This window comes from Aythya fuligula, chromosome 1 (assembly GCF_009819795.1).
Source record: "Aythya fuligula isolate bAytFul2 chromosome 1, bAytFul2.pri, whole genome shotgun sequence".
Taxonomy (NCBI): Eukaryota; Metazoa; Chordata; class Aves; order Anseriformes; family Anatidae; genus Aythya; species Aythya fuligula.
In genome coordinates, this window is record NC_045559.1 from 185,297,224 (window position 1) to 185,322,212 (window position 24,989).

Genomic DNA, 24,989 nt, shown 5'->3' on the forward strand with positions numbered 1-24,989 from the left:
TCTGGGGACCCTGGCACACTGCTCCTAGTGGGAGCCAGTGAGAGAGCTGGTGGCAGAAGTGCAACCACCTGTGTAAGGGTGCTGGTGAAAGAAGGACCATCACACTCACCGAAATCCAGGCCTGTAACAAGCAAACAAATCCAGCAAAATGCCCTGGATTAGAGCTATTGCTTCATAACTTCACGTGATCCCTGCTGATGGGAAAGGAAAGTGTCACACTTGTGAAGCATCCATTGAACTGCTCTGACACTGTGGAAAGGGTGTTTGCTTCTCATTTAACCATCTATTTCTGTATGTACCCACCTTTCTGACTTTGTATCTCATAAAGTTGTTGTGCTTTCTGGGCCACTCTGATTCTGAAGTCATCAGGAATGTTTCCATGAAGTTTATCTGGAATTCCCTTGTTTACTGAACGTGGTTCAGCCTGGGTTATGTGGATGACCATAAGAGAAACATCAGGGGACACTTAAGACTCCTGATACTTCAGGGGATCTCCAAAGTGGGTTGGAAGAGAGCCCTGAAGGTGTCTAGTCTAGTCCCCAGCTCAAACCATGATCATCATCAACTCTACCTCTAGTCAGAGATGGATGGGCCAAATTGCAAAAAACAACAAGGTTGGAAATCCTTCAGCATCTCTGAGCACCTTTCCTGGTTCTGCAGGGCTGTGACCACAAGATCATGCGGGTCAAGCAGGGCAGGACCCATTAGTGTAGGGTTACGGGGCACTTCAGGTGCAGCAGAGACCTATTGGTGTCTCAGCCATTGCTTTTTCCCTGCTTGACACCTGAGTGCCCTACCCTACCTGTTTTGTGTCAGATCAAGCCCTTTCCTACCCCGCTGCAAGGCGTTCAGCCAGCTCTGGCTGCCAGGCTTTAACAAGATCAGGAACCTAATGTTTATAACCCAACCCAAGCCCAAACTGGAGAAGTTTGTTCTGGTTTCCTAAAGCCACTGGGGCATGTCACAGACAGGGCCTTTGCATCTCTTCACCAACTCCCACATAGAGGAGCCGTGGGGAAGCTGCTGCCTCCCACCCAGGGGCGGCTGTGTTGTGTCTCACAGGTTTCATGAGCCCTGCCATATGGAACAGTGGCAAGAAATGAACCATCAGCCCCTCCAGGATCTGCTGAGCAAGCGTTAGAGGCTGTTACTTGCCATCTGCACGGGTGCTACTCAGAGGCAGGAGGAGCAGATCCCCGTGTAAAAGGGAAGCCGGATGATAGCAGATAGGCAAGCTGTCTCAGGCTGTGTCATCTTTGCCATCATTACAGCCCGTATTTAAATTAAGTCCTTTAAAAATGCTCATGCTTTTGAAAACACTCATGTTATTTTGTTGAAATAGGTACATCCACTTTCAGTTGTGTTTTCCTTCAAAAAGCTTTATCCTCAAAACTCCAGAATGGATGTGCCTGCAGAATTTCAGACACAGGGCCAGATGCATCACCTTTAGAGATTAAATACTTAGGTGTTGTGCTAGTCAAGCCACAGCTAAAGGAAGCCATTTAAACTCTGCACAAAACTCAGCAGGCTTGCCCCAAACCAGGTCACACCTCCCTCTCTGTTCCCTGGTGAGCCCACCAGCGCGATGTTACTCCTCCCTTCTTCGTTTGTCAGGAGCAACACCAAGCCGCCTGGGGCCTGAAAGTGCTGCCAGTGGAGTTGACAAAACTGCTGTGAAATCCTGTTCAGAATTACTCCTTCTTGTCCTCTCGTTTTCTCTCTCCAGAGGGTGTATCAGAATAAGAGGCAGAGCATGATTTCTTCTTGCATTTGCTACCAGTCGGATGGCAAACATATTGTGGGAAGCATGGTATTTTGACACGATCACAGGATTTGCAAAACAGACTGCTCCAAAAACATTTTATGAGTCCCTAAGTGGCAGTCTGAAGTGAATTTTATTTTGGATTTTTTTTTTTTTAATCTGTCAGTCAGCTCTAATACTCTCCAGATTTCTAATGCTCATGTTTTCTCACTGCTTCCTTTTCTGTTGCTGTTGTTTTTTGGTTTTCCCTTCCTGTGTTTGATTTGTTCTGGGGTTTGGAGAGCCCTCTGTGCTCCCTGCCAGCCAGGCTCTGCCAGCTCCGCTGGGCATGGCACGGGCCTCGTGTTCCCCTGGGGAGCCACGGCTGTGACCGCAGGAGACCCAAGGGCACGGATCCTGCTGGGTCACCATGGGATGGAGGTTTGGGCTGAGCCCCGAGCTCCTGCTCCTCCTGATCCATCCAGACCATATGAAGATTTGTGGACTCCTGCTCAGGAAGGCTCGTGGACTCCTGCCAGCCATGCCATGACCCTTTGAGCATCCCCAGTGAGGTTTTGAGTGAGGGCTGTGCAGCAGGGCTCAGCAATCAGCATGAAGGGGCTCCCCTGGCTGTGCTGGAGCAGGCACAGTGCCCAGGGAGAGGCAGAAAACCCCCTGGGCAACAAAACCCAGGCAGCAGGACTGGAGCCACGGGTGCATGCAGCAGCACAAGCTCCTGGCACAGCTCAGGACCGAGTGTTTCCCTGCCCTCTGCTCCTCTCTCTGATGCAGACTTGGCCAGATGGGTTTCGCTGTTGTATCATATAACTGCATGAGCAGGCCCACACACATTCTCACACAGAGAAAAAAAAAAAAAATGGCTAAAAATACCCCACAGCTGTATTTCCAACTCAAAAGGAAATGATCATCTAACAGGCCATCCCTCACCTGGTCAGCTGCATCTCCTGCACCCTTAAGAAGGGCTGACTTTTTACCAAAAAGTTTCCTGATGGATCTTATGCCTTTTTGCTGCATTCAGTACAACGGCTGTGCTGAGGAGACCTTATTTTTCCAGTCCAAACAGCGATTAATGCTCCATTGAATAAAAGCTGGTCCTTCCTGGTATTTTATTTTCATGGCAGAGAACCACAAACCACACCTGGCTTTGCGGGTCCTTTTCTAAAATGCTTGCTGCTTGATTTTCTCAGGCACACCAGAGAGGTCGAACCTGGAGCTGATAACCCTGACCTGTACCTGTGTGGCTGCGACGCTCTTTTGGCTCCTGCTGACCCTCTTCATACGCAAGCTGAAGAGGGTAAGGCTGCGATGGGGGGGAGATCCCAGCTGTGTCTGACTCTCCATCATCTTAAAAATTTATTCCCAGGCTACTGAGGTCACTAGGAATACAAAAACTGGGATTCACTCACTGTGACTCCCTGTGCAATCACCACCAGGCTGCAGACGGATGCCCAGGGAATGACTCATGGGGCTGGGTGTGAGTAAGCAAAGCTGGGCAGGGGGCAAGACTCTCAGGCTTGCAAGTATTTGGGTGCCTGCCTCCCACCAAAGGCATCCCCATTCCTTTAAAAGCTGTGGGAGTTTGGCACGTCAGCATCTTTGAAGATGGGAGTGAGGAGGAATGACAGAAACTCACAGACCCGGTGAGGTCTGGTGTGTGCACAGTGTCTGGTACAGTTACATCACTGGTGAGATGATGTTGTAGCGAGGTTGTTTTGGCAGGGCATTCTCTCATACAGATACTCCTGTATCAGCGTGATAACGTTAGCTGCCCTTCTTCTCATCCAAGAGTGCCCAGGATGTTTTAGCTCTCCTTTCTGCTGACAGCCCACCGTGCCACCCCTAAACCCACAGGTCAGTGCCAAAAATCCAACATTGCTGCAGTGCAGAAGGACCTTGGAGCATCTCATGGGCACAGAAGAATTTGAGGGAAAGGAGTTGCTGGGACAATGGGGTTTAATGCAGGATAAGAGACCTGGAAGGGCCACACAAGCCCCTTTCCCCCCTTCCCACCACCCAGCAGCACTGAGCCCTGGCTGCACCCATCGCCTGGCTGGGCAGGCACTGGGTGTCCTTTCTCAGCCCCCACAGCTGGATGTGCTCCAGCTGGCTGAGTGTGAAAAGCTGACTTCAGCCTGCAAAACCATTTCATCTCAGCCTGCCTGCATTTTAGGTTTTAGATGGAGAACTTCTGTGGACTGATGGGAGTGCAGGACCAGGGCTGTAGGACAGCAGTTGTCCTTCCTGCCTCCCCACTGCTGCAAGCTTTTATAAGAAGAAATGCATGGGAGACTGCTTGGGGGGAGAGAAAAGTAAAGGTTAAAGCTGTGGAGAAACTTTATACCTGTACAGAGACAACAAAGCATTTGGGACCAGTTCTGATTTCTCATCAGTAATGGTAAAGTAATTCATAACAGGACTGCAAAGCTGTGGGTTCAGCCATTGGAAAAATGCAAGTTTTAAAAGTAGCAAGGAGTTGCAGATTTTTTCGTTGTTGTTATTTGTTTGTTAGATTCTTGACTGAGAACAAAAATAATCCTTCTTGCTACAGAGCAAGGGATTTAAACTAGATGACAAGTGAAGGCTTTCTTCCAGACAAGCCTTTCCAACTAGCATCAGTCTGTGTTTATGGTCTTCTCTGTGTTTCTGTTACCAACTCTTAGTCTCAAGGATTTACTTCTAGAATTAGCTCTGAATTAAATTGCATATACAAATGATGAAAAAAAAAAAATAATCTTCAGTGCTCTTTGAAAAACAGAGCATTTTCTTAAAGCCTGACTGTTACGCATACAGGGTCAAATGATATGCTTAATAGTTCATTGCCACTCAAAATGTTGTTTCCAAGCTCTGATTGTGCCAAAAGTTTGTTATTCAGTAAGTCTGAATGGAGAAACATAGGAAGTTGTCTGCACCTTCCCACTCTCCTACTGCTCTTTGAGGTGGGTCCACCTAAAATCTCTTCTAAAGTGACTGCTAGAAGCAGTCTGGCACACATCTCTGTAAAAAATGCTACTTTTTGGAGCACCTCATAAGCCTCTGTTTCCATCCATATCCCACTTATCCATGTCCCATCCAGGGACAGTGGAGGGTTTGGAGCCAGGCTTTGTGCCTCCTGACTTTTCTCCAGGCATCACTGTAATCCTTCCTGGGACTGACTTTCTGGGTTCTTGGGATTGTGAAAAGCAACCAAAGCAGGAGCTGTTAGCTACTGCCATTTTAATCTAGTTATGTTTGTAACCAAAGCATACAAAGCCAGCAACATCCTTTTCAAATAAATGCCTGGAAATGCATGTAGTAGGGACATATTTCCAGGCTGTAGAGGAGGAAAGCTGAAAGTCACAGAGGACAGTCAGAGCAACAATAAAAATCCATGTAGACATACCTGTGTGTTCGTTTATATGCTCATATGCTGTTTCTGTGAGTTTAGGGAAAGTAGTGTGAATAATCTCGGTCAACAGATTTTCCATAACTTTGAGCTAATAGCCTGGAAATTAGAGCAAACATTAGGCTTTTTTTTTTTTTTTTTTTTTTTTTTTTTTTTTTTCTCTAGAAATATCAGCACTTCCTGCATCAAGAGAAGTCTAATGGATTAGAGTAACAATCTCAGTGCTCTTTAAAGAAAAATACACTTCAAAGTGGAAAAGGATGGGCTGCAGAAAACTTTGAGATTAGATTCATTTTTCCTTATATTTAGAATATCATAGAATATCCTGAGTTGGAAGGGACCCAGAAGGCTCATCGAGTCCAAAATTTCTCATGTGAAGTGGATAATCCATTTGTTCGCTAGAAACTGAATGCCTGGAAAATTAATTTTAAGTTACGTGTTCATATCTAGGTATTTATGAATTCCACCAATTTCCCGTCATTTCAGTAAATTTGTAAGAAATGATATCAAAGTAATGAAAAATTCTAAAAATTTATAAACAGTTTCTGAGATGTGTAACATCTAGTCTCCTGGTGACTGTTCTTGCAAAACTTCTAACCACATATGACCTATCTCTGCTGGGTATATAGAAAAAATAAACACTGGCAGTTGAGCTCCATCTGTTGCATATGGCCACTTCTGGCTTTGCACAATCATGAAGGAAAGTTATTTTTAACAGCAATGTTTAGTCATTTGAAGAAAATAATTCTCTTGTCTGTGCAGAGGGCCTGTATCATAAAGCCATATGTCAATACAGATACACATAGATTTCACTGAGGAAACTGATAAGTTACATAGGAAAAGAGAGAGGAAGGATTTTCTTTTACATAAAAAAGAAGCTTGTAACATTGAAATAAGCCAAAGGGAGCTTAACTAAACCCTCCACTGGGCTGTGAAATGCAGCCCTGCAGGCAGAATTAACTCAGAAGCCTTGATCCAAAGAGGAAGGTACTGACAGATACTGCCATCCTCCTTGTCATTTTGAAATACTCTTTGTTCCTTAGCCTTATTCTTCCGAGACGAAGACCAACCATTACCTGTCCATCATCATGGATCCGGACGAAGTGCCCTTGGATGAGCAATGTGAACGTCTGCCTTATGATGCCAGCAAGTGGGAGATTGCACGGGAAAGGCTGAAACTAGGTAATGTTGACATGATTCACGTTCTGTATGTGGCTTCTGAGTGAGGTGTTGGTGTACCTATAGGCGTGAAGGAGCTGGGTGTATTTTGGACATGGGGCACCATGTCCAGCAAGGTTTCATGCAAGTGTCCTGTTCCCTGACTGAATCAGAACATTTAGGACTTGCCAACTGTGACTAACTTTCCATACCTTTGACATTTACTGGAAATTTCTTCCCTTGTAACCTGGTATATGCTCATCTGAGAAAAAAAAATAAAAATGCAGAAATGGGTCATTATAGTCTGCCCCTCCCAGTTTCCTCCTTTCCTCCTCCCTCCAGCCCACTCTCTCTGTTTTCCCTCTGTGCTGCAGATTTATAGACATTCTTGTCAGTGCACCATAAAGTGCAAGAATGTGACATACGAGTCCCTGCATAAATAAATATCCATGGAAACTCTGAACCTGCAGGCTAGCTCGCCTATGGATGCCCCACTGAAAGGCATGGGCTTGGGAGCATTCCTGGCTTGCTTAGCCCAGCCTGGGCCTGACGAGGAAAGCAGGAGGGTAGGGATCAGGTTTTCGAGCTAAGGAGTTCTTCCAGAAACCACACAAACTTCAGCAAAAGGGTCAACATTTAAAAAATCAGTGATAAACACAGGCTGTTGCTATAGTGCTGTTTGTTCCTTCAGACAAGCATCAGACTGGTCCTACAGCTGGGGATAGAAAATCCCTGCACTTCAGCTAGGAGCCACAACAGATTCCTCTTGCCCTTCAGGGATCAGGGGCTATGGGTAATTAAAACATGAGTACGGTTACCATCACACTTAATTCTCCTGCTAGAAGTCACAAGGTGACCAGATGTGGATAAGCACAGCTGAAATATACCTCTAGTCATTTATAATTGTCGGACGCAATTCTGGGAATGCTGAGACATAACCTTGTCTTGGAGTGTCTTCAATCTTCAAATAGTTTTCTTACAACGATGGACCAAGAGCTCGATGTGCAGACATCGTGATCTCTGCTTTATGCGATGCTACATTTCTGTGCAAATCCCATGGAAAGAATCAAGCAGAGAAGGAATGTAAACACCGAGGAAAAGCCACATCTCACAGGGCTGGTATGTAGAGTCTGGAGGTGAGGAATGATGACCAGAGAATGAGTTAAAAGTGGAAGAACTGGTGTAAACAAACAAAGAATGCTGACAATGAATGAGAACCAGATTCGGAGAAGCTGGGTATGTGCAGTATGCTAGATTAGCTCAGTGCAAGTCCTGCTTACACGGCACTTTGAATACTCGGACTTTGAATAACCTTGGCAGTCTCCAAGCATTAGAGTCTCACAAACACTGAACGTGCTTCTATGTTTTTTTTAATAGATATTTTTAACTTAGAAATGAAACCCCTTCCAGCGTCAGATATGTCTGTCTGTCTCTTTCCACCTACTTATCCTCAAATATACATATTTATTGTAACTTTTGTAAAGTAAGCCTCTACTTTTAGCCCATCTCCCTTGCTACGTGTTCCTTCAGCACACACGTACAGCTCACGGGTGTGATGCAGTGCTTACACAACAGTACTCTCCCTCCAACCATAAGAGCAACAGATGTTACAGAGAACATCGTAAGGGCACCACAGAAGGCTGGATAATTAACATTCAGTGTAGATTAGCCCAACTGAGATCAAAATGTTATCTTTTTTGTTAGATAGAAAAATGCTGGTGCTACAAGTCATTTTCAGTGTGGTTGGTGACAATGCTGTAGTCCAACATCAGTGTTGACCTATTTTGTATTTCTCACCTTGCTCTTGGGCTCAACCATCCTAATCCATGAGAGGTCACAAGCTACTGATGCTGTGGGCAGGACCCGAAGGAGTATTGCCCCATGGCTCTGGTGTGACTGGTAGGCACACCAGGGGTAAATGACTCCCTGTGCCTGCCACCTCAAACCCAGGCTGCTGGCACGGGGCAGCGTGTTGGATGTAAAACAAGGAAAAAAAAAAAAAAAAAAAAAGCTGCTGAAGAACCCAGTTAAAATGGGATGGAAATAGAAACATCCTGATCCAAAACCCTTTGAAGGGGCTGTTCACATCAATGAGTTCTGAATTGCCCCCAGGAAACCAAAGTCAACTGGAGAAAGCTTAAGTAGAGCATTTCATTTCCTTGGTCTGGATGAAAATGCTGCATTTCATACCTGAGAGTTACTCTGAACCTGGAAAGTGTAGTTGCTTGGGGACTGCGACAAGCTGGCTGCTTAGGTGGTTGGCCATCTTAATAGCTCTGTTTAATTGCTCTGTTTAATAATTTTTAATTACTTTAATTGTCCACATAAGGGGTTTTTCCAAGGACAAGCTGTTAGGATTAGTCCTTAATGCAATCTCTATATTAAACCTAGTTTGAAAATTTAGAGCACTGAAAATTTAGAGCAGCCCTATTCTGCTCTCAAATTTAGCGTAGTACTAAACAATAGCAGAGCAACAAAGAGCAATACATCAAGTGTTATTACAGCTCCCCAGTAAATCACAGTCGTTGTTTGGAGAAGGAAGTGTTGTTTCCAGCGCTCATTCTCCTTTATGAAAGGTTAGCAGCTTTGTGTAGCTTTATGAGCTAACTGGTATGTTTTCCAAGTGGTGACTAAGTAGGTTATCTTGATGTGGGAAGTGAGTTAGCAGTGATGGAAACTGATTAAAGCTATGGTTTGAACAAAGGTATGGTGAGTTTTATAGAACTTCAGATCACAGCTTCACCTTGTACAAACCATGAACAGTCAACACACTAAGGATGAAGAACATCAGTGCACCCAGAAAACTGAGTCCTTTGTGTTAATATTGCTTCCCTGATAAATCTGCTGAATGAAGAAGCGATATGCAATAACTGAAAAAGACAATGACTGGAGATCTTCAAAGACACACACTGATCCACATGTATTTGAGTGTAAAACTCAAAGCCTTTCACAAACCAAGGCTGAGTCTGTGGGTGCTTTTCAGCCATGAAGATTAAGTTCTTTATGGTTTTTGTTTGCTGTTAAAAAAAAAAAAATATTTCTGCAATTCTGGGAGAAAACAAAATCCATTTTTTTGTTTTGTTTTGTGGTCTCTTTTCATCCCCCACAATGTGTATTCCCCTGCTTTAGTAACATATGCTACTTGTCTTCTACTGACAGACATACTGGGAATTGCAGTTTAGAAATGATACAAATATAAAAGGTAGTATCTATTTAGTTTAGTTTAGATCTGGCAGCAGTTCTTTTTCTCTGCTTCTGGGTGTCTGGGTGTGATTCATCTCTCGCAGCTATAGACATTGAGAAGGTAGGCATTCAAGTCAGAGCCAGTCAAACTGAGCCCTTTTGAAGTGACTTTTGAAGTGATTCATCTCTTCTGGTTTAGATTTCCATCATAGAAAAAGGAAATTGTCCTGTGAAGATGGCTGTGTTATATGCACATATCTGAGAAATGAATGTGACCTCAGTGGCATATCTTGTCCTTTGGTTTTGTATGAAAAGCTGCCCTTTATTTTCTGCTCTTCTCCTCTACACTGCAAATTCAGCTGCTACACTCTTGTTAGACTCCGAGTTGCCTGAATTCTGCTGAAACTGGAGCACAAGTACAGCCTGAAATGAGTTGCTTGGATATGAAGTTCTTTACTCACTGACAGGATAGCATCTCTCTGATCAAAACTCCACCACCTACGCAGGAAGGGCAAAAGTGTCCAGTCCTGTCCATGTGAGCATGGAGTCAAAGAGGAAGTCACCCATGTCTGCTTCAAACATTAACAAGTCATGAATGAAGCTGTGGAGATCATAAGATTGGCTTAAAATGCCCACCAAAAATAAATAAATAAATAAATAAAAGTTTACTGCTTCTGAACATGAAGGAAAAGGACACTCAGCTTCTACTGCCGGAAAATATTGTTCATGCCCGCTGATTTCTTTCAAGGGCTTCTGGGTACTTCTCCTGCAGTCTGATGGCAGCATTGTGATGATACCATAGGACAAATGTCTGCTTTTGGGCACTTGGAATCATCGTACCCACCATGGAGCAACCAGCCCACCATTTGTCACTCCTGGTCCTCTCTCACTGAATCCCTCCAGGCCTCATTTTGCAAATGGGAAGGTCTCATCAATCTGCATCTCTGTGTATGTGTGAGTTTAGGCTGTGGCCCTAACTTGTCGGGGACATAATTAACAGTGTCACAGCCTTCCGTATGGTACAGTGTGCTCAGAGAATGGAGGAGCAAACCTTCCTGATGGCAGAACTAGACTGGAAAAATAGGGTCAGAAGCCAGCGTACATCCACTGAATGGTTGTGTTCATTTAGCATTATTTTCAATCACATCACCTATTCCTTTCAATGACCGTGTCTTCCAACATCTGCTTATGCTTCAAAAACAAACAAAAAAACAACTCCAAATACCTTTATGTTAGGAATATACGTGTAGTGTATATATGACTCATTGTAAGGACCTTTCTTCAATTCATTATTTATTAATTAATTAACCAACAAGATTTCTTTTTTAGCAGAATGTCTCTATAATTTATTTTCTTTACAGGAAAGTCACTTGGACACGGAGCCTTTGGAAAGGTGGTACAAGCATCTGCTTTTGGAATTAAGAAATCACCAACGTGCAGAATAGTTGCTGTGAAAATGCTGAAAGGTATCTTGCTGCAAAGCTGGGCTGGAAAAAAATGATGCACTATATCGTGTCTCGCTTTTAATATGATTCTATCTAAAGCAAGAGTGTGTGATGTTATCCTACCACCACTAACTCTCTGAAGCTTCCAGAATGTGTACTCCAACTTTCAGGTGCACCAAAGTTTTCCAGAAGTGGCAGAACAATGAAATTGTTCTGAAATTACACTCACAGTAAAAAATGCAAAAAATTGCCACACAATATATGAGAAAGTTTCAGATGCCCTTAGAGAATTGATAGCCTGATTTTAATTTATTTTTTGAAATTTTGGTTCCTCTATTCCATATGTCACAAAGAATGAAAAAGCCATTTTTGCCTGATCAGAATTGGGAATTAGATTTCCTCTGTATCCTATGTTGAACCACTATGCTATATTCACCCTGTAATGATCACAGTAAATGAACCTCAGCTGAAGCATGAAGCATCCACCTTGATGTGAAGAGGCTCGTATAGAAGCTCTCATAGTTTCCTTGGTCATTAGTTCCAACGATTAATCATCTCATTGTTAAAAACAGGTGCCTTGTGCCTAATTTACATCCGTCTGGCTTTAGCTTCTCGTTCTAACATTCTCCATTAGATTACCTAAAACACAGTAATTTTTCTACTTGAAGGCCCCTTCTGTTAAGCTAAACAGATTGAGTAGTTTAAATCTCTGAGTTGCAGTGCAGGTGCATCCTCTCCGACCCGTCTGCAGGCTCGTTTCATGGTGTATAGGATGCTGACACACAGGCTGGGAAGTGAATTACCAGCGCTCTTCACACACCAGCGCTCTTCCCAAAGTGAAATCATCTTCCAGCTATTCCCTGTGATTTTATCACTGGAGCAGGAAGGACGAAGACCCTAATCGATTTAAGGGGGGCATTTGGGAAGTTAGCAAGCAGGATGATATTCAGTAGCAGCCTGCAGCAGCCATGGCTGAATTCCCTAACCCAGAGCCCTGGTGACATCCCTTCCTGTGCATACAGCTTTCCCTTCTTTATATAGCTAAGGATCACATCAGGTTGCTTTATTATTTTTGTTACTTTTTTTTTTTTCTTTCATTGCTCTGGGATCTTATGCTGCATTGCTTCATCCCCCTTAATCTCTGAATCCTTTTCAGTGTTGCTCTCTGCCAGCACACATCCCCTCTGTTCTGCTGGATCCCCGATGCTCTCAGATGGTTCAGCTGAGACATGGTTTGAATACAACCTTCCTAACCAGGGGCTCCCAGTTTCACAGCTGCCCACTTGTCTATCAGAGTTAGCAGATCTGCACCTATTACTTCCAGCCCTTGAAGGGGTACTTCCAGACCTACAGCCTGTCCCTGCAATGCTCTACCTGAAATAGCTTCATCAGATCATTTCTTGCTGGCAGTGACCTGACAGTTATATGCCCTGTTGGTTTTGCCCTCTTGGTACTGCTCTCAACAGGCTTGTTCTGTAGTATTACATCAAATGCTTTAGCAGAGGGTAGCACCCCAAGGAGGGAATTTTCAGCTGACAGGGTTGCAAACCTGTCTCCTCAATCATGTTTAAAAAGCTAAGAAAAACCTTGTTGGCCGATGCAAAATGAACAAATATCCTGCAGTAAGCAAGTCTAGAAAAAATAATAAAATAAAATAAAATAAAATAAAATAAAATAAAATAAAATAAAATAAAATAAAATAAAATAAAATAAAATAAAATAAAATAAAATAAAATAAAATAAAACAAAACAAAACAAAACAAAACAAAACAAAACAAATCTTTGGTCATTCTGCAGCAATGGGCCAATAGCTATCTGTGTCACTGGTTTCAGAGGATGGCCTGTCACCTGGGTCATCGCCTGGCCCAGCGTGACAGCTGTTTTGCCAACACGCAGACAGATGAGCTGGCAGAGTGGTCTGTCAAATTCAACATTTCTTTATTTACATCAGCAGGCTTTTTGTGCCAGCACCACAAAGGCAGCAGGGCTGCTCCTGGAATAGATGGGAGCAGATGGCAGCTGCAGGAAACCTTCATGGTGGGATTCATGTGTGTGTGCATTCAGGGTAGAGGCTTGCATCCAAGCTAGTCACCCAAACTCCCTTTATTGTCAGTGGCAAGAAACAACATGCCATCCCATCCTAAGGCAGATCACTCCATGTGGGGACACCTGCACATGTTTTGTTCTGCTGGCTACAAAGAGAGCTTGTGGTGACTAGGTCCTCTGTAGGCACCTTCACAACAGGCACCTGAAGTTAGGAAAGACCTGTCCCATTCCTTCTGTCCTCACTAGGTTATCCAGGAACTTTGGGGGCATTCATGAGCTTTGTTTTCACAGAATTCCCATGAGGTGGAGGAAAAGTGTCACCGCCTATACAGATAAATAGTGGGTTACTGGTTAGATGACAAGTTTTGTGGGGGGGCCACCAAGAAAATCTGTTTCCAATCAGATGTTGAAACCAAGCCCTCTAAGACCTAACTCCAGGCTCTTTGCACTGGACCATTCTTAACTCTTGGTGTCACTGAAGTTTTCAGTCCTTTTGGGTCTACACAAAGGACTATTTATTTTTCTTGTTTTCTTGCCAAAATGAAATTATGCAGGAAAACAAAAACAAAACAAACAAACAAACAAACAAAAAAACAACCAAAAAAAAAAAAAAACTGCTTGGAGGGAATGAAAAGTTATGCTTGAGACTAAGTAGAAATTTTCATGTTTAGTTGTGGAATTTCTTACATTGTTATTGTTATAATTAATATTAATCTTTACCGGTAAGGGTGAGATGTAGTCCCCTAACTTCAACCATGTAGAATTTGTGTGCCTGGTCTAATTTCAGGCTTCCTGCACAATGAACAGAATCAGAGAATTATTACCAAAGGGTGGTTTATCTCTTCCCTTTACATAAATGGCTAATGTTGAGGGCTGCATCAGATCCTGGAAATATTTTGCTCTTACCACTGACTCCTTGAGAGGTTAATTAATTCAAGCTAGTACATAACTATTAGATAGCTGAAGTCAGGTCAGCTGAAACCTACTTCGGATGGAGTTAATTATAGTCTTGAAATCCCTTTTTATTTTTTCTTTCATTTTTTGGCTTAAAGTACAAAACTATTCATGTGAAAAATTTCTCTTGTTCTAAATATAACAGAGTCTACTGGGAGGAAGTTGACTGCCTGACTCTTTTTATGGGTTTTATTGCAAGTATGAGGATGCTGGGAAGGGAGGAATAGAAAAGGAACATTAGCACACGAAGTACCCCCAACAATGGAAGTGGAAAGTGACAAAAAGTGGTAAAGCTCACCAAGACCAATTCTTTGCCTTTTCACATTGATTTTATTTTGCATTTACAGAAGGGGCCACAGCAAGTGAATACAAGGCACTGATGACTGAGCTGAAAATCCTGATCCACATTGGCCATCATCTCAATATTGTGAATTTGTTGGGAGCATGCACAAAAAATGGAGGTAAAAAATCTGCACTGCATTGAAAATGGTTTTGAATTACCTCCCAGTACCAGTCAGCTAACCCTGTTGCTTTTCATCTAGAGGTCAAGTTATTAACTTGAAACATTCAAACTCATCTTGTGATTAGTGAAAAAAAAAAAAGAAAAAAAAAGAAGAGAAATAAAGATTTATGTTCATTTAATGACATGATTAAACATTTTCCCTACTTAAACTTTCTCTTGGTGTTAACACGTGAAGTGTGAATATAGAGCCATGCTGAATAAGGAGCCACTTGTTGGCTTTCATCTCACTCACTTCAAAGCTCAAGCTCAGGTTAAACGTGATCTGGGAAGGCTGGGAGCAAGGGATATCAGCTGCTGGCCCTGAATGATGAGTCACAAGGCAACTATTGTAAAATCCTTCATGATTCCTCTAAGAAAATCAAAGGGCCAGTGAGAGTAGTCATTTGTTTTAGATATGTCACCTATTTTAGCTCAATGAGCGTGTGTGGGCTGCGGGACTCCAGTCTGAACTCCGACCGACCGAAGAGGAAATGGAGGGTCCCTCAGGGCCCAGGGTCATGACCCAGCTTTCAAAACTAGGCCCGTCCTTCGTTTTCAGAAGCAGTGCTAGTTTTTGCTAGCATGGCCAGTGTCCTTCAAGCAGCTTTCATTAGGACATGTCTTTAGTCGTCCTGGGCTCAAGCTATGCTGACATGCGTAGAAGACTATTTGTCTTCTCAAAGCTTAACCCCCCATTCATTGCTTTATTCTGCTCAAAATGCGCTTTTTATTTTTTTATTTATTTTATTTTTTTCCCCAGGGCCTCTGATGGTGATTGTTGAATACTGCAAGTATGGGAATTTATCAAACTATCTGAAGAGCAAGAGGAATTTTTTCTGCGCCAGCAAGGTGAGGAGGCAGGTGCCCCAGGTAGGGCTCATCACCCCTGGCATGTCAGGGATGGAGATGTCTGCCTCTGTGCTACTCTCCTCAACCTCTGCAAAGGAGAGAATTGCTTTGGGGTGATACAATACACCTGATCTGCTTCAAATGTTTGGTGTGGGACATGTCATGCCAAGAAAGGGCTCATTGCTCCCCCTGACTGTGCAAGGAGCCTGCTGTGACTAACTTGGACAGAGTCATCTACAGCGAGAGGAAGTGAATTTTATCTGCGGTGTCCCCACGTGCCCTCGCCCCTCTGCTGACAAGCCCATTCCTTCTGAGCATGGGGTCACTTCAGAGGCTCGTGTCAGTCAGGCCGAAGGAAGTGGTTTTGCCCACTGATTTCAGCGCTGCTGGGAAAACAAATGAGATAATGCCATTTAAAGCCATGTTTCAAGACACCTTAATAGTGAGAGATCTGCCAATTATCTCATTGTGTGAGGAATGGGGCTATCCAGGGGAAAAAAAGATTAAATTCTTGTCCTCACATCCCACAGCCCTCTGAATTAAATCTACTGCCTGTTTCTCATTACAAACCTGAACCTAAATGTGCCAACTATATCCCTGCTTTTGCACGTTCAGCAAAATCCCCCAAAGGATTAAGGGATCTGAGGTGGGATTTAGGAGCCTGGATGCAGAGCTGCAGTCCTCAAAACCCCTTCTCAGCTGTGCCAAAAGCTCAGAGGCATCTCAGGACTTTTTCACAAAGGTCCTGTGAAGGCTGCAGTAGGGCATGCTCAGGAGGAACGCCCTCCAAAAGTCTATGATCCCGAGGGGGATGGAGCATGGCAAGGGAGAGGGATGGCTGTGGAAGAGCATGGCCAAACAGCTAGGCAGCTCTCCAGGTTGTAAAGAAAAGCATTTTCCATGCAGTGTTGTATGTGTTGCATTAAACTGTCCTTGAATGTTGCGTGAAAGCACTGGGTGAAAGCATTGCAGAAGAGAGATGGTCAGATCCTTCAGCAGCTGTATTCAAAGTGCCCTTAGTCCTCGCCAAGCACTGCACAGGGATGCAGAGGCAGGTGCCTTCTGTAACCTGGGATGGAAAGCTCACACTTTAATTTGGTTGGGCTGGGATGCCTGCACTGTTGGCACATCTCTCAACTCATCCCCAAAGCTCCTTGTCTGGCAAGTGGAGAAAAAAACCCTTTTCAAGATGTCCTGAGGCTGACACGAGCTTCTGCCCAGAGGGCATGTCCATCCATGGACCTTGCAAATCCTCGTCTCATCAGAGCTAGTCCACCTGGGGTTCCCCAAAATGATGTGCTGGAGCTCCCAAGCTGGAGATTCCATAATTTCTGCCCAAATAGGCAGCAGCCCCCACCTGCTGCTGTGGCGTTGGGCACCCACAGCAAGGGGAGATGCCACAAGTGAATATCTCCTAGTGGAAATGAGAGAGAAGCACGACTCGGTTCCTCCCTCACCCCCTCCACTGCTCTGATGTTGCACTTCTCTGTTTGAAGGACTCCTCTCTGCAAGGAGAGCTGATGAAGGAAAAAAAGGATATGGAGCCAGTGGAAAGCAAAAAACAAAGGCTGGCCAGTGTGACCAGCAGCGAGAGCTTCGCAAGCTCGGGGTTTCAGGAAGATAAAAGTCTGAGTGATGTGGAGGAGGACGAGGAGGGTAGGTATTAATTCCTTCCTGTCCCTACACGGTCTGTGATATTTTTACAACATACTGTGCATCCCTGAAATTTTTTTCCTCATTTATCACCCTAATAAACATCCGTGGGAGATGCTCACAGGGTCATGTCCAGAGGGTAGAAGATTTAAAAAAAGATTATTTCCAGGGTTACTAAATCTGACAGGAAAATGTGTGATTGTTTCTTCTGACTGCTCCTTATCTTTGGGGAAAACACAGCAGTGTCCAGAGCATGGGGTATAAAGCAAACACTATTTTTGTTTGCAGTGACAGTGGGTTGACCTTCAAATGTTACTCTATGAAGACTGAAATTATGGAAGTAATAATATGAGTAAGAGAGGGGGGAAAATAACTGCCTTGTGAGCAATCTCTGTAACCAACCACATGTTCCACCCGTGCAGATGCTGACGAGCTCTACAAGTTGCCCCTCACTATGGAGGACTTGATCTCGTACAGCTTCCAGGTGGCGAGGGGCATGGAGTTCCTCTCCTCCAGAAAGGTGAGCTTTGCCATGGGGACTTTTCCCCGCAGAAGGATGGGATGCAGAGGTGAAATCATGTCTACGTTTCTGTGACACCTTCCTTGGGAGAGCTCCCAAAGGAAGAGCCGTTTTCCTCTTGGAGTTATAAATATAATGGTGTGTTTATCCAAGTCTCCCTAGTCCATAAACATGGGATCATGGTCGAAGGCACTGGGTCAAGCTCATTCATTCAGAGATGATCTTTTGTGTGTGTGGTGTTGCTTTTTTTTTTTTTTTTTTTTTTTTTTTTTTTTTCTTTACCCTCAATTTCAACACATGTAATGTAGGAAGCCCTAGAAAAATCTGCACTTTCCCTTGAAACATCAACGTGTTTAAAAATTTATGACTTTCTGGATTGCAAATTTCTTTTCTGGAAAGAACTGCCACTGTTTACTGCAATGTCGTGTAAACTATAGTTGACTTCCCTAAAAAAAAATTATTAAATTGATCTCTCAAATAATAATAATTTAAAAAAGGATATGGGAGACGGTCAGGAAATTTGTGGGTAGGATTAAGGAAATGCAGCTTGATTGTGAAACTGTTTTATTATAGTGCATTCATCGTGACCTGGCAGCCAGAAACATCCTTTTATCTGAGAACAATGTAGTGAAGATCTGTGATTTTGGCCTCGCAAGAGATATTTATAAGAATCCTGATTATGTGAGAAAAGGAGATGTAAGTCAAGATGCTGTTTATTTACCCAAATGTTTATAACATCATTTCAAACTGTCCACCAGAATGTTCTGAAGATGTTCACATTTCCTGAGCTTAAAACAGCTTGAAAGCTATCACAGTTTTATGTGAAAAAGATGCGTCATATACCCAGAAAGTATGTCTGTCCTCAAGCAAAAGGCTTAGACGTTGTAACTGGTCCACAGCTCTGGTCTGTTGATCCTTTAGAAATTCTTTTGGCATTTGTCTCTTGGCTGGCTCTGCAATGTGACCCCCTTTGCTCAATAACCTGCCTTCAAGGAAACCCCTTCAAAACAAGGTTCTCCTCCTGGATGTCTCACTCAGCCACCTGCCAGCTATGCCCTCATCCACAAAAACAAAACAAAAACTCTGAAGACTTTTAACACTACATATTAGCTGTGAAACATTACTTACGTGACTTGAGTACTGCTCAGGATACAATAATAGGCTGTGCTGAGGGGTCTTCAAGGGTTGCTGGCACAGTGCCCCCAAATTTTCCCAAGAACATCTCCAAAACCATCACAAAATGATTTCTGACTGGCCATAGGGTTTTGTTCCCTCTCTCTAAAACACTGGCAAGAGACCTCTGTTCTGGCACATCTCCACATCCCTGTGAGGAGAAGGCCTGGTCACCTTGGTCACAGATTTCCAGTGCCTGGCTTTTTGTGCCACACATATTTTTTAAAAACAACCTCTTACTCGGACAATCTGTTAAGAAAGTGTCTGAATGAGCGTGGGTTTATCTTGACTGCCTGTAAGGAAATCCCACAGGCTCCTGTTTGAATAGTAATTATTTACATAACAATATATAGTTGATTCATTTATGATTAAATTCTTTCAGTCTCTGGAAATAACAGACAGGTTTGTCCGCTTCATTCCAGGCTCGACTTCCTCTCAAGTGGATGGCTCCAGAATCCATATTTGATAAAATCTACAACACCAAAAGCGACGTGTGGTCCTATGGGGTCTTGCTGTGGGAGATATTTTCCTTGGGTATGTTAAATCTGGAGCTGGGATTGGCCAAGGTGGCTGCCATTAACTCAGCCGTTGACTTCAATGAGATTTTGCTGTGTCTTTAATAAGGAAACACCTAAATCAAGCACAGGTGGAGAGTAGGGTCAGAGGGGGGAATTGTCTGTATCACACCTCTGAGAAATGGAAATTTTAGTTCTTTGTTTTAGTTCTTTAGTTTTATTGACCAATGAAGCAAACCAGAAAAATGGGGCAAATTTTGAAGTGTTTTTATTGAAAGTGGAACCCTGCAATATAGCAAGGAACCTGTGAGCTTCTGTCAGTGGCTTCATGCCACCTGAGATGGGTTGAAGCATCACCTTGTGTGCAACAGTGTTCAAGATGCCCTGTGCCATGCACTTGGAGCTTCTTCCAAGGGCTTTTAATTCCGCCATGGGAGTAAAGGGGTCCCAAACCTCAAGGAGGTCTCTGCATGTCCCTGGCTGTGCTGGAGCCATCTGAGCTCTGTGGCAGCTCTGCCCCCACCACCTCAGCCCTGCACAGCTGCCTCCCCATGAACAAGGATCCACAAAGATGCCACAGGATGAACTGGAGCATGCAACCTGACATTAACACCCAAGGAAGCTCTTTTTTTCTTTTCTTTTCTTTTCTTTTCTTTTCTTTTCTTTTCTTTTCTTTTCTTTTCTTTTCTTTTCTTTTCTTTTCTTTTCTTTTCTTTTCTTTTCTTTTCTTTTCTTTTCTTTTCTTTTCTTTTCTTTTTTTTCTTCTCCTCTTCTCTTCCTCTTCCTCTTCCTCTTCCTCTTCCTCTTCCTCTTCCTCTTCCTCTTCCTCTTCCTCTTCCTCTTCCTCTTCCTCTTCCTCTTCCTCTTCCTCTTCCTCTTCCTCTTCCTCTTCCTCTTCCTCTTCCTCTTCCTCTTCCTCTTCCTCTTCCTCTTCCCTTCCCCTCCCTTCCCTTCCCTTCCATTCCCTTTCTTCTTTTCTCTTTCCTACATTAAAAATATAGGATATAAAATGTCCACTGCGAGGGAACAATGACCATCATAACAGAAGAATCTTAACTGGATCCAACACAGAGACTGACAAAAGAGGAGAACAGCAGAGGAAACAATACCATACAATTTGCAGGACAATCAATCATTTATTAGTTTAAATACACGTTTCTGGTCAGCCTGCCAACTCATGTGATTTTATGGTCAGCTTCATAGTACCTGTTATTTTTTTCTTAAAGTCCCAGCCCCTGGTGACTGACTCTCAGAGAGGGTTTTTTGGGGGGTTTTGTTTTTTCCATTTTTCCTTTTCCTGATGCTTTCTCATCTCAAGGAAACAAACAAACAAACAAATAAACAAAAATAGCACGGTCAGGCTGTACTTTACAACTACGGAAACTTGAGAAATAATGCAGATGTGCCACGATCTGATTTTAAACCATGATTTTAGTACTCTCGAGGTGGGTTTGAGCATTTGGGACTGCTTAGCTAACTAGCATTTGGAGTGGTCCAAACCACAGAGAGATCATACTTGGCTTTTCCTTGAGGATTCCTTTCAAGTCAAAGTCATGTTTTTTTTTCTTGTATTGAGGTCAGGTGAACCACTAGCATTTAATCCTGCTCTCCTGTGAAGAGCAGGGCTTAGAGCATCATCATCAGCACTTCCCTGCCTGTGGTCTCCATGCCCTGAACCCTGCAGGCAGATGCTGCACACCCAAGTGCTTGGGGACAACAGGGGGGAGCCTGGGGACAGTGGGAGGGATGTGAGGGTCTGAGGCCAGGTCACAGGTACAAAGCCAGGCTCCCTTTGCAGTCAGTGCTGGGAGAAGAGACCTGCTGAGAGCAGCTCACCTGTCCCCAGGTGGAGGTCCACGTGGGGAGACCACCCTGTTTTCCTCCACCGATTGCACAGGGAGCATGGTGCTGAGCATGGTGCAGGGATGGGGACAGCTGCTGGTGTGTCATATGCTAAGAGAGACGTGTCCTCGTGTGCAGAAACAATTCACCACCTGGCTCTGGCTCAGGGGATGGAAGGCTGGGTGGAAGGATGAATGGGTGGATGGATGGATGGATGGATGGATGGACGGACGGACGGATAATCCTCTTCTCCCCATGTTGCCCCCAGGTGCCTCTCCGTACCCCGGAGTCCAAATAGATGAGGACTTCTGCAGCAGACTAAAGGAAGGCACAAGGATGAAGGCCCCAGAGCAAGCCACCGAAGAGATGTAAGATGCCTTTCTCTACTTGTCCTGTATCCCTCCACCCTCATAATGTATGAACCTCTGCAAAAAACACTCCACAAAAACATACAGGAGAATAACCCAAGACAGCCTCATCTTCTTGCTGCCACGGGCACCTTCTTGGTCCTCCCATGGGGTCAGAGAGGGTGAGGAGCACCATGACCCTGGCAGAACCTCTCACCAGTGGGATGTGAACCTGAGCCCAGGTGCTTGGGGATCTGCAGGTAATCCTGCAAAGGCAGGGTCAGTGCCATGATGTCCACCCTGCATGACCAGGACCCGCGTGCAGCTTTGGCTGGGCTGGGCAAGGGCTGCTCCAGCCGCAGAAGAAGGAAGGAGGTCATCCGTTCCTTTCCAGGTTTAGCATTTACCGGCACGCGCACAGATAAGTGCTGGAGGAATGTGACATTAGGAACGTTTTCTGAACTTCGGAAGCGGCAGCAGAGGCTTCCTTGCAAACACGCTGGTGGCGAGGGCCCACCCTTTCCTGGAGCCACTGTCTGGAGGAAGGTGGCGGGGACCCGCAGCCTCCCAGCCTGCTTGGTCTGCAGTCTGCCTTAACGTCACAGCGGCGACGCAGACAGCCCTGCAGGAACCCCCTGTGACCAGCCAAGTGAGATTCTGAGTCTGCAGCACCCCCAAAAGATGGGATTTTCCTGGCCTCAGCTGTTCCCACAGGGATGATGAATTTCAGCACACCAAACTCACACCCTGTGGGGCAAATCACTCAGGAGTATGAACGTATCCATTGGATTTTACCCCTGCAGGCAAAGCACGTGTATGTCTTCAGTGCCTTTTTGGGTGCTGCCTCATGGCTCGAAATAGCAACACATGCCAAAAAATAGTTCTGGAAGAAGCAAAAGGAAGCAAGCCAGCCACATCTATCTGGGATTATTACCCATTGGCTAAGTTTATTATCCCAATGACAGTAGATAAGAGTTTGTTGGGTTTTTGTTTCTTTTTTTTTTTTTTTTTTTCTCTTCCACATATTTTATTGCAGGAAGGAAAGCTCAACTCAACCAATACGAGGAAGTGACACATTCATATAAGTCATCTTAGGATGCCTTAACTTAAACATTGCCCGTTAATAGGTGTTTAATACAAAGGTTTAATGCTTAATTAGGAATAAAAAAAGAAAGTATGACTAGTTGGCTAAATTATTCTTTTGATGTGGTCTTCCTGGTGTCTTGTGAGAAAAAATCCTTTGCTTTGTCCGTGGAAAGCTTGCTCTTTTAGTCATGGAGAGCATGTTTGTAAAATCATACGGGTTCAGGAGTTAACTCTGTCAATGAAAAGCCATCAGAATTTGTGCTGCCTTGGATCAAATTGAACCCTAACCCCCCACGTGCTCATTTTGCCCTCGTCTTCACAGCTACCAAATCATGATGGACTGCTGGAGGAGCAACCCCAACGAGAGGCCGAGGTTCTCCGAGCTGGTGAAGAGGCTGGGCGACCTGCTGCAGGCAAACGTGCAACAGGTACGACTGGAAGGACTGTGAGCTGCCAGCCATCCTCTGATCTTGGGAGTAACACTGTGATTTCCTCCCTGCTTTTAGGAGGGCAAGGACTATATACCCCTCGATGCCATATTTACGACCAACAGTGGGTTTCCCCCTGCAACTGACCCTTTGTGCAATGAGAAGTTTCCTGTAACGAGCCCAAATTGCAGAAGCACTGAAAACGTCAGGTGAGATAAGCAGGATTAGGTTTGTTTGGGTTGGTTTGGTGGGTGTTGCAGCATGCTCCAGAGCCTGTTTTGCGTTTGGGTGGAAGAAAACCCCCAGGCACAGCAACTGAGCTTCCCAGCAGTGCTGCTATCAGGGCCAGCCGTTGTGGTCCTGGGCTTGGGGAGGGAGGTTGGGGTGGGCTCTGGCCAACAAGACCCATTGACAAAAATACCTCGGTGGCTGTTAAGCAAAAACTGAAAGAAATACAGAAATAACCAGCACTTCCTGGTCATGCACTTCATGCTCTCGCCAAAGGTTGTCTTCCTCTTTTTGTTCAACAGATATATAAACACCTTCAAAATAAAACCACCCCAGCGTATAAAGACATTTGAAGAGCTTCCCATCAAGGAAACACTTGCATTCAATGTAAGTGACTCTTGGCCAAGTGATAGGCCATTGATTATTTGTTTGTTTATTTATTTTTGCGTGACAGATTTACACAAAGAGAATCAAGGAGGGGTTTTACTGCCTTGCAGCCTCTCCTGATGTGAGGTGCAAGATCAGCTGTGTTTGCAGCACTCCAGACAAGCAGTTATACACACTGCAAGGTGGGAGGTGAGAAAGGCACGGCGGTGGTCTCAAGGCTGACCTGGTGGCTGGCCAGGCCCTCCCCTTGCTTATAAGCACCTTTCTATTAACACTTGTTATCTGCACTATTGGCATGTGTTTGCTGCAATCCAAAACAAGGACAACTTGGAAAACCAGCAGGAAAACCTCCTGAATAGGAATCAAGTCTGTAAAAGTATCTGCATACAACCAGCACCTAACAGGGCTGCGTTTCTGTTTTTTCCAAGGACTACCAAGCAGACAGCGGGATGGTGTTGCCCTCAGAAGAGCTGAAACGCTTCACCTGGACAGGCAGCAAGCAGAAGCGGACGCTCTTTGGGTCTGTATTTTATGTTCCCTTCTCCTCCTCCACGTTAGAAGGCAAAGGAGGACTTGGGGTCCTTGTACTGAATTGGGCCTAACGAAAGCAGCAGAGGTGCCCCCAGGCCTTTAGAGGCTCTTGCTGAGATGTCTTCATCACAGGATGGTTGAGGTTGGAAGGGACCTCTGGAGGTCATCTGGTCCAACCCCTGCTCAAGCAGTTGAGTTTGATGTGAGACTCCTGTGCCCAGTGAGTCAGGAGTCAAGCAGCTCCTACCACCCTCCATATGCCTCAGAGAAAAGAAATAACCCTCAGCCTCTTCGATGCCCATCGTCTCTAGGGTTTATTAGGGCTCTGTTGATCACCTTCATGCCAGGCCAGGCAGGCGAGTGCCAGGGAGCCAAGACAGAGGCAGGAGGCTGCAGGAAAGCAGCCCTTGGCGAGGAGGAGGAGGCATGTGTGGCTGCAGAGGCTCTACGGTCATTCCTGTGTGTCCCCAAGGGCACCCCAACTGGAACAAGGCTCCCTGTGCTTGTTGTTGCCCTCCTTTTCCATGACTCAGCTGAGCACGGCCCATTTAACACCCATGGGCTCAGGATGCTGAAGTGGCAACTTTACAATAGATGGATGTGAGGGCCTCATTTCTCTTCCTGCCTTTAAGCACTTGAATATATCGGCCACCTTCCTCCACCTAATTCCTGACAGCTACCCACGCAGGGAGCTAGGACTGCGCTAAGAAATGTGCTGCAGGATCTCTGCAAGTGGGAAATGTTTATTTTCTTGGTGCTGGTGGTGTCTCAGCTCACAGGCCTCACGAAGCCAGCAGCACCAGGGCCTGATTGAGCTCATGGCCAGGCCAGGGGCAGCCCAGCTCCATCCCACCGCTCCTCTCAGGCTGGCATTAGGTCAAGGCCATCTTTGCTGTTCCAAGCCTGTCACCGGCCGGGCAGCACTCTATTGTCTCAGTATTGTCTCAGTGAACAATTGTGGACGGCTGAAACGTGCTGTCAAGGCGGGGAGGCCTCGC

At 44.8% G+C, this 24,989-nt stretch overlaps 1 protein-coding gene across 1 annotated transcript in view; it reads left to right on the forward strand.

The window, feature by feature from the left end:
- FLT1 (fms related receptor tyrosine kinase 1) overlaps positions 1 to 24,989 on the forward strand; it is a 106,948-nt gene that overhangs the window by 77,289 nt on the left and 4,670 nt on the right. Inside the window, exons 16-29 of the mRNA XM_032192426.1 lie at positions 2,950 to 3,056; positions 6,188 to 6,326; positions 10,847 to 10,951; positions 14,278 to 14,391; positions 15,193 to 15,281; positions 16,778 to 16,937; positions 17,357 to 17,454; positions 18,028 to 18,150; positions 19,050 to 19,161; positions 21,253 to 21,352; positions 22,740 to 22,845; positions 22,924 to 23,054; positions 23,376 to 23,460; positions 23,889 to 23,980. Of these exons, the coding sequence (XP_032048317.1) occupies positions 2,950 to 3,056; positions 6,188 to 6,326; positions 10,847 to 10,951; positions 14,278 to 14,391; positions 15,193 to 15,281; positions 16,778 to 16,937; positions 17,357 to 17,454; positions 18,028 to 18,150; positions 19,050 to 19,161; positions 21,253 to 21,352; positions 22,740 to 22,845; positions 22,924 to 23,054; positions 23,376 to 23,460; positions 23,889 to 23,980 (1,561 nt within the window). The remainder of the gene's footprint in view (positions 1 to 2,949; positions 3,057 to 6,187; positions 6,327 to 10,846; positions 10,952 to 14,277; positions 14,392 to 15,192; positions 15,282 to 16,777; positions 16,938 to 17,356; positions 17,455 to 18,027; positions 18,151 to 19,049; positions 19,162 to 21,252; positions 21,353 to 22,739; positions 22,846 to 22,923; positions 23,055 to 23,375; positions 23,461 to 23,888; positions 23,981 to 24,989) is intronic.